Genomic DNA, 9,875 nt, shown 5'->3' with positions numbered 1-9,875 from the left:
TCTTTCTCGCTCATGTGTGCCCTACTCTTCCACCACATTAAGGGAGAGAGACATAGCCGGGGAACAAAATAAGTACCCGCCAACCGCCATAATTATATTATATTCTATTGTGCTTAACTTGGCTCATATTTCATTTTATTTTACTGTTGTCTGTCCGATAATGTCGCACCGATAACGTCTAAAGCAAATTCCTTGTATGTGAAAACTACTACTACTACCATTCTGATTCTGATAGCAGGTACCAGGCAGAACCAGGAGTCCATTTACAGCTTATATAGTGACTGGGAACCAATGGACAGAAACATTTTCATTTGTGAATATTTTTTTCCTCCTTACACACGAATCCCACCACGAGCGGGCGGGCGATCAGAGTTTCACTTTCGCTCCCATGTTAACCCATTCTCTGCCACCACTTTGATCATCCTAAACCATCCTCTGCCAGCACTATTTGTCTATGGAGTTGTTCACCTTCTTTGCAGGGCTATAACTTTTTAAATTGTATTGCTAAATTGGCCCATTCAACATCAATTATCTATCGTTCAGGATATAGGAACGTTTTACTTTTTCATTCACACATTCATACTAAAATAGCGTCTAGAGTATAAATATGTATTTATCGTTTTCTGCAGTATTTCATAGAACGTGAGATATAGGCATAAATGCATATATTAGATTATCAAATGCAGTTTGATACCGATCCATGCTATATTAAAAATGTCAACTGTACAAGGTCCTAAACGTCATGACTGATCATCTGCGGGTGAACGGAGGGGGGGGGGGGGGGTTGTTTATAATTCAATGACCGACGTTAAATGATTTATGTAGTATGGGTGATATATTGATCAGAGCAGTTTGTATCGAAAATGACAAAGAAAAACGCTGAAACTCACGTCAGTCTCCTCGTAGCGTTGGGCGATGAGAGTGGAGGAAACTGATCCCAATTATGAGATGTTGATCGATGCGATCCATTTCCGGTTTGTATATTACTAATACACGTCCAAATCATGTTTATTATTGAGTTATGGCAAAGATCCATATCCAGGGTGTCTGTATTGAGCCCCGGGACGATAAACGAGTGGCCGGACGAAAATAGGGGACGGACCGAGCTCCAATGGGCACTTCCGGTTTGGCAACTCGCCGATCGGCCACTAGGTGGCGGTATTGAAGCGTTGCAGAGTTGTGATGGCTCAGACAGCATCAGCCAAGACTCCGTGGGTGAAATATGAATACCATGACGAAAATATGAAATATTGATCTCAAACACGCCTTACGGCGTGATTGGCAGACAACGCATGGCGGAGAAACCCGCCTTAACACGTGATTGGCGGAGAATGGGTTAACAGGCGTCACTGTCCCCACGACCGAAGGTTAACCCGCAAAGCTAATGATGTTAATGATGGAGCATCGCTGTCGGTTGTGTGATAGTAAAGGGCTAACCTTCTGTATTGTCACAGTGAAAGGGTTAACCGGCTGTCGTGTGGCAGTGAAAGGGTTAACGGGCGTCACTGTCCCAGAATAAAATTGCTTTGGTTGGATTCAGAGGCGTGCGCCACGCACATTTTCACAGAAATACACTCAATATCTGCATTATTACCACACATATAGATGTTGTTCAACCAGCTAATGTGTTCTTTCCCAATACAAATAAACCATACTACTATACTTTTTCAGGAGTACAGTCAGACTGATCATCATTCTAAAATGAATTCTAACATTCTAATTAATTAGGCCGGCTAAGTGGCGCAGTGGGCAAGGCGCTCGCCACTAACGCAGGAGATGCTGGGTTCGAGCCCAGCTCTCTGCGTTGCTTCCGGCTTGGCCGGCCGTCATACTAATACAATTGGCTGTATTAGGGGGTGGGAAAGCCGGTGGGTGGGGATCGGACGTTGTGGACAGCGACTCCTACAGGTCGGTTGGTGCGCCTGTACAGCAGAATCAGGAAGTGTCGGGGGCAGCGTGAGCCTCCCACGCGTTACTCCTCGCCGCTGAGAGATCGCGCTGTACAGGTGAAAAGATGCGACGGCTGCCTCCTGGTGTACCGGAGGGGACACGTGATGCAAGGCTTCGTCCACATTGCAGCCAACCAGTGGGAGGCATGGTCTAGCAACGTTCGAGACAGGGGAGGGTAGAATTGGACAATACGAAATTGGGATGGGAGAAAAATAGAAAATGGGGAGAAAAATTAGATAAAAAAAAAGAAAACATTCTAATTAATTATATAATAACTGGTTATACATGCAAAATGGACAATAGAACACTGGAACTGGAAATCTTTAAAACATCTTCAAACGGGGACTGACTTCGCATATAGACTAGGCATTTACAGCTGTTCCAATGTAAATTTGCCTTCCTCGTGCACTTTCGCCCGCTCTGAATTCGGACTCGGTGTGGACGGCCACGTGCTTATGCCCGTGCCTGGTGGGATTCGTGCATCACACGGGGTACAGAGTAGACACAGGAGAGCCCCGGCGGGACTCTAACACAGCCCTGGTGGGACTCGACCCCATGCAGGCGCACAGGGCCACTCTCCAGCCACCACACTATCCCCCAACATTGTTATTCTTATCTCTCTGTTAATCGAAGGTCCGTCTCGTCTCTTCCCCAGAACCAGCTGACGCAGAGTAAAGTGGCGCTGGAGAGCGCGGAGGAGCTACTGGAGTATGCCAACAATGCTCTGCTCATCTCGGACGAAGAGGCGTTCGCTAAGGTAGAGCGCTTAAGCTAGGTTTAGCTAAGGTAGAGCGCTTAAGCTAAGGTAGATCGCTTAAGCTAGGCTAGGTTTAGCTAAGGTAGAGCGCTTAAGCTAGGCTAGGTTTAGCTAAGGTAGAGCGCTTAAGCTAGGCTAGGTTTAGCTAAGGTAGAGCGCTTAAGCTAGGCTAGGTTTAGCTAAGGTAGAGCGCTTAAGCTAGGCTAGGTTTAGCTAAGGTAGAGCAGTTAAGCTAGGCTAGGTTTAGCTCGTAGGAATAGAGTGATGTATTGTTATTCTACATCTGTTTTATCTGTTAAATGGGTATGCTTAATAACATGGAGGTAGGATTAGTCGAGTCAAAATGTACTTGTTTATTTAGTTCCTACTGTATATACTGTATACCCTCATATATTATACCCTCATAAATTCACTCACTCACTCACTCACCTTTCAGATACAGTATGATGTCAATTGAAAAGCTATGATAGAGATGTAACAGTTGGTAACAATGTAGATGTTCAGTTTTTCCACAAATTCTGATTCATTACTTTAATTACTATATCCATTTTTGCCTCAAGAGTAGTTTTATTGCCACGCGGTATAAATATGTGATCCACAGATAATGATGTGATATATCAGAGGTGATAAGATTACAGATTCAAAACTAAAAAGCTTGGGTAGGACAGCTGTCAGACTTTATCCTTTAAGCCTTTTCCACAGAGGAGGAATGTTGGATTGTCATGACTGGTGTATGTACAGTATTCCCGTTCTCTGCCTACTCTCTGGGTGTTTTCTCTCTCCAAGACAATGTGACAATGTATATCATTTATCACAGGTCTATATTGACATAATCTACTAAACTCTACCATTTGACAGTCCAGATGATAACTAACAGACATTCATTAATTATTTTTCAGCTAACGTCCTTTACTTCCTCTTATTTATTATAATGATTTTAATAAACTCTGTAATACTCTTTGACTAACAGAGCTTGAACAAAACAACTTTTTCATAGCCCCTGTGTCTACCTCTGTCTAAACACTCTGAGCGTTTCATAGCCCCCGTGTCTACCTCTGTCTAAACACTCTGAGCGTTTCATAGCCCCTGTGTCTACCTCTGTCTAAACACTCTGAGCGTTTCTAGTTGAAAACCGCTGAACTTTTCTGAAAGGCATTGGTCTCGTCACTGTCGCTCCTTTTCAGACAACCAATCATATCCCACGAATCGTGTCATGTGCCCACATCCTCCTTAAGGCCTCTGCATGCTACAGAAACTTCAGAGCAACTGCAACACAACATCGGCGCGATTTCAGCGCGGTTGTTTTAGAGGGTCTTGTAGACTGTGTTGCTTGGACGTTGCGTACATGTCCCCAGAATCTAATCTGAACAACCGTTGCGTTGATATTGCGTAGCAGTGATTGGTTGGTTAGCGAATGGGGGCGGGGCTGTCATAGAATAATATTAGTCCTGCAGAGAATAATATCCTCCATTGTTGAAGCCAGCGTCACATAGCTCGCCTTTTTCTGAAAACCCAAGCACATATTGTTCCATAGCATACGCCTTCAGTTGATCATGACAAATCCTCTCTTACCTTGACGATTAAAAAGCCTCCATAATTTAGTAAATAAAGCTGTAGCCAGCCAGCTAGCATTGGGTCTATTCAAAATGCTATCCACATTAGCTACATAGCTAACCAAGTAAATACAATGGTATCCGTCCTGAGGTAACGTTAAATACAACGTTTGCTAGTCGAAATGACTGGACACACACAGGGACAAGTTAAACATCAATCAATTAATTTATTCCAATAGGTAGTTTGAGCTGCATGTGAGCCGAGGTCCTCTCCATTGGAAACTAATGATGTTACGGTAACGTTAGCTCGAAAAGCACAGAAAGTTAAGCTGCTAGCAACAGACACTATAACACTTCCGGTCGGGGGTTTTCAAAATAAAAGAGCGATGCCTAAAATCACCGGAAATACGTTTATTTTGTACATTATCTAAAGTTAACACGAACCTAAACTAACTTTAGTTAAACTAACTTTGCGCGTCGATGTTGCAGAAGCATAAAGGCAGTGTGTCTAAAACACTGTTGCTTTGTCGATGTTGTGTTGCAGTTGCTTTGAAGTTTCTGTAGCATGCAGAGGCCTTTACTGTACGGTCGGACTGCGTTGTGACAGCAGGGACATCATCAAACTCATCCAAACAAAGTACGAGGGCAAACGGCAAAGAGGTGAATTGCGACGACGGGCAATAAAAATAACAAATGTACAATAAACCGCAAAGGCACAAATCGTGGTTCTAGACGGTGAAATAACAAATGGATAACGTTAATCAAAAGCAACAATGCTAGTCTGTCTGTTGGTGATAGATACATTGTTGCTAGTCTGTCATACAACAGTGGTTAGGTGGTTGGTGATAGGTACATTGTTGCTACTCTGTCATACAACAGTGGTTAGGTGGTTGGTGATAGGTACATTGTTGCTACTCTGTCATACAACAGTGGTTAGGTGGTTGGTGATAGGTACATTGTTGCTACTCTGTCATACAACAGTGGTTAGGTGGTTGGTGATAGGTACATTGTTGCTAGTCTGTCATACAACAGTGGTTAGGTGGTTGGTGATAGGTACATTGTTGCTACTCTGTCATACCACAGTGGTTAGGTGGTTGGTGATAGGTACATTGTTGCTAGTCTGTCATACAACAGTGGTTAGGTGGTTGGTGTTAGGTACATTGTTGCTAGTCTGTCATACAACAGTGGTTAGGTGGTTGGTGATAGGTACATTGTTGCTACTCTGTCATACAACAGTGGTTATGTGGTTGGTGATAGGTACATTGTTGCTACTCTGTCATACAACAGTGGTTAGGTGGTTGGTGATAGGTACATTGTTGCTACTCTGTCATACAACAGTGGTTAGGTGGTTGGTGATAGGTACATTGTTGCCAAATTATAAAACGGGTAGGTCCTATCACGCATTGTGATTGGTCGAGAGCGTTCTAAACCGTGAGTATATTCATGATACACTCACGGTTAAATCACCATGAATATATTACCACTGTGCTGGCTTTAGAATGTTGTCGAAAGTTCCAACTGCCATTCATCAAACTAAACTGTGTCAACATGACCTACTCCGCGGACAACGTTACGTTTGATTTAACGTACACTTTAACCATAAACGAGTGGATATATAAAGAGGACGGGCCCTACATCTACCGGTATTCAGAAAAACTGCATTATTAGACGTGCCAATCCAATGAAAGATGAGCTGGACGTGCTGGAGAAAAGCCCCAATGAATCCTTCAACACCACCAAGTGGACGGCCCGGGCACTGAACTGGCCCGACTCCCGGAACTGTCCGAGGAGCTGATGACTTTCTCAGACTTTCGCTTGCATTAGACTAATGGGTCATTCGTTTGCGTTGCCAAGCTTGTTGATAGCCTACTCCATTTGACATTTCATATCAACAAGACATCTTTAGGAACTATTTTTCTACGCCAAGTTCACTGAAATCAATATAAAAGACCCCAGAATTGTCTGTATTCATCCTATATTTTTCCCGACGGTGCAACTTGCTGTATAAAAGCAATAATACACTCGAACCCGTGGGATGTCATGGATATTGCCACTCTGTGATGCCTGCGGGCGCGTCACAGCCATGGCCATATTCATGACATCCCACGGGTTCGAGTCTATTATTGCTTAAATATCCTAAATTCACATGCAGCCTTTCTTTTTTTCATCACCTCAAGTGCTTCATCCCAACGCTCCCCAGCGCCCTGCCAGAGCTTTTCTGCCAGTATGGGCTATGGACACAAGCCCGTACTGGCGTGTATTTAAGTGTCACTTGGTGCAGGATCTGGACACAGTCATGTCTTCTGTTTTATACTGACAGAGACAGAGGACTTCTGATGAAAACATCTTCTGTTTTATACTGACAGAGACAGAGGACCTCTGATGAAAACATCTTCTGTTTTATATACTGACAGAGACAGAGGACCTCTGATGAAAACATCTTCTGTTTTATATACTGACAGAGACAGAGGACTTCTGATGAAAACATCTTCTGTTTTATATACTGACAGATAGAGGACTTCTGATGAAAACATCTTCTGTTTTATATACTGACAGATAGAGGACTTCTGATGAAAACATCTTCTGTTTTATATACTGACAGATAGAGGACTTCTGATGAAAACATCTTCTGTTTTATATACTGACAGATAGAGGACCTCTGATGAAAACATCTTCTGTTTTATATACTGACAGAGACAGAGGACCTCTGATGAAAACATCTTCTGTTTTATATACTGACAGAGACAGAGGACTTCTGATGAAAACATCTTCTGTTTTATATACTGACAGATAGAGGACTTCTGATGAAAACATCTTCTGTTTTATATACTGACAGATAGAGGACTTCTGATGAAAACATCTTCTGTTTTATATACTGACAGATAGAGGACTTCTGATGAAAACATCTTCTGTTTTATATACTGACAGATAGAGGACCTCTGATGAAAACATCTTCTGTTTTATATACTGACAGATAGAGGACTTCTGATGAAAACATCTTCTGTTTTATATACTGACAGAGACAGAGGACTTCTGATGAAAACATCTTCTGTTTTATATACTGACAGATAGAGGACCTCTGATGAAAACATCTTCTGTTTTATATACTGACAGAGACAGAGGACTTCTGATGAAAACATCTTCTGTTTTATATACTGACAGATAGAGGACTTCTGATGAAAACATCTTCTGTTTTATATACTGACAGATAGAGGACTTCTGATGAAACCATCTTCTGTTTTATATACTGACAGATAGAGGACTTCTGATGAAACCATCTTCTGTTTTATATACTGACAGACAGAGGACTTCTGATGAAAACATCTTCTGTTTTATATACTGACAGAGACAGAGGACCTCTGATGAAAACATCTTCTGTTTTATATACTGACAGATAGAGGACTTCTGATGAAACCATCTTCTGTTTTATATACTGACAGATAGAGGACTTCTGATGAAACCATCTTCTGTTTTATATACTGACAGATAGAGGACTTCTGATGAAACCATCTTCTGTTTTATATACTGACAGACAGAGGACTTCTGATGAAAACATCTTCTGTTTTATATACTGACAGAGACAGAGGACCTCTGATGAAAACATCTTCTGTTTTATATACTGACAGATAGAGGACTTCTGATGAAACCATCTTCTGTTTTATATACTGACAGATAGAGGACTTCTGATGAAACCATCTTCTGTTTTATATACTGACAGATAGAGGACTTCTGATGAAACCATCTTCTGTTTTATATACTGACAGATAGAGGACTTCTGATGAAAACATCTTCTGTTTTATATACTGACAGAGACAGAGGACCTCTGATGAAAACATCTTCTGTTTTATATACTGACAGATAGAGGACCTCTGATGAAAACATCTTCTGTTTTATATACTGACAGAGACAGAGGACCTCTGATGAAAACATCTTCTGTTTTATATACTGACAGAGACAGAGGACCTCTGATGAAAACATCTTCTGTTTTATATACTGACAGATAGAGGACTTCTGATGAAAACATCTTCTGTTTTATATACTGACAGATAGAGGACTTCTGATGAAAACATCTTCTGTTTTATATACTGACAGATAGAGGACTTCTGATGAAAACATCTTCTGTTTTATATACTGACAGAGACAGAGGACTTCTGATGAAAACATCTTCTGTTTTATATACTGACAGATAGAGGACTTCTGATGAAAACATCTTCTGTTTTATATACTGACAGATAGAGGACTTCTGATGAAAACATCTTCTGTTTTATATACTGACAGATAGAGGACCTCTGATGAAAACATCTTCTGTTTTATATACTGACAGATAGAGGACTTCTGATGAAAACATCTTCTGTTTTATATACTGACAGAGACAGAGGACTTCTGATGAAAACATCTTCTGTTTTATATACTGACAGATAGAGGACTTCTGATGAAAACATCTTCTGTTTTATATACTGACAGACAGAGGACTTCTGATGAAAACATCTTCTGTTTTATATACTGACAGATAGAGGACTTCTGATGAAAACATCTTCTGTTTTATATACTGACAGATAGAGGACTTCTGATGAAAACATCTTCTGTTTTATATACTGACAGAGACAGAGGACTTCTGATGAAAACATCTTCTGTTTTATATACTGACAGATAGAGGACTTCTGATGAAAACATCTTCTGTTTTATATACTGACAGATAGAGGACTTCTGATGAAAACATCTTCTGTTTTATATACTGACAGATAGAGGACTTCTGATGAAAACATCTTCTGTTTTATATACTGACAGATAGAGGACTTCTGATGAAAACATCTTCTGTTTTATATACTGACAGATAGAGGACTTCTGATGAAAACATCTTCTGTTTTATATACTGACAGATAGAGGACCTCTGATGAAAACATCTTCTGTTTTATATACTGACAGATAGAGGACCTCTGATGAAAACATCTTCTGTTTTATATACTGACAGATAGAGGACTTCTGATGAAAACATCTTCTGTTTTATATACTGACAGATAGAGGACTTCTGATGAAAACATCTTCTGTTTTATATACTGACAGAGACAGAGGACTTCTGATGAAAACATCTTCTGTTTTATATACTGACAGAGACAGAGGACTTCTGATGAAAACATCTTCTGTTTTATATACTGACAGATAGAGGACTTCTGATGAAACCATCTTCTGTTTTATATACTGACAGAGACGGAGGACTTCTGATGAAAACATCTTCTGTTTTATATACTGACAGATAGAGGACTTCTGATGAAAACATCTTCTGTTTTATATACTGACAGATAGAGGACTTCTGATGAAAACATCTTCTGTTTTATATACTGACAGATAGAGGACTTCTGATGAAAACATCTTCTGTTTTATATACTGACAGATAGAGGACCTCTGATGAAAACATCTTCTGTTTTATATACTGACAGATAGAGGACTTCTGATGAAAACATCTTCTGTTTTATATACTGACAGAGACAGAGGACTTCTGATGAAAACATCTTCTGTTTTATATACTGACAGATAGAGGACTTCTGATGAAAACATCTTCTGTTTTATATACTGACAGATAGAGGACCTCTGATGAAAACATCTTCTGTTTTATA

General features: G+C 40.6%; 1 protein-coding gene across 2 annotated transcripts in view; it reads left to right on the top strand.

Moving 5' to 3' along the window:
• The window catches only part of fsd1l (fibronectin type III and SPRY domain containing 1-like), a 172,501-nt gene that overhangs the window by 104,046 nt on the left and 58,580 nt on the right, over positions 1–9,875 (top strand). For both annotated transcript variants that reach the window (XM_084324470.1, XM_084324469.1), the window contains exon 4: positions 2,606–2,707. In XM_084324470.1, the coding sequence (XP_084180596.1) occupies positions 2,606–2,707 (102 nt within the window). The remainder of the gene's footprint in view (positions 1–2,605; positions 2,708–9,875) is intronic.

This window comes from Notolepis coatsorum (genome assembly GCF_963971535.1).
Source record: "Notolepis coatsorum genome assembly, chromosome: 11".
In the NCBI taxonomy this organism is placed as follows: domain Eukaryota; kingdom Metazoa; phylum Chordata; class Actinopteri; order Aulopiformes; family Paralepididae; genus Notolepis; species Notolepis coatsorum.
This window is presented reverse-complemented; position numbering and strand designations above follow the sequence as displayed.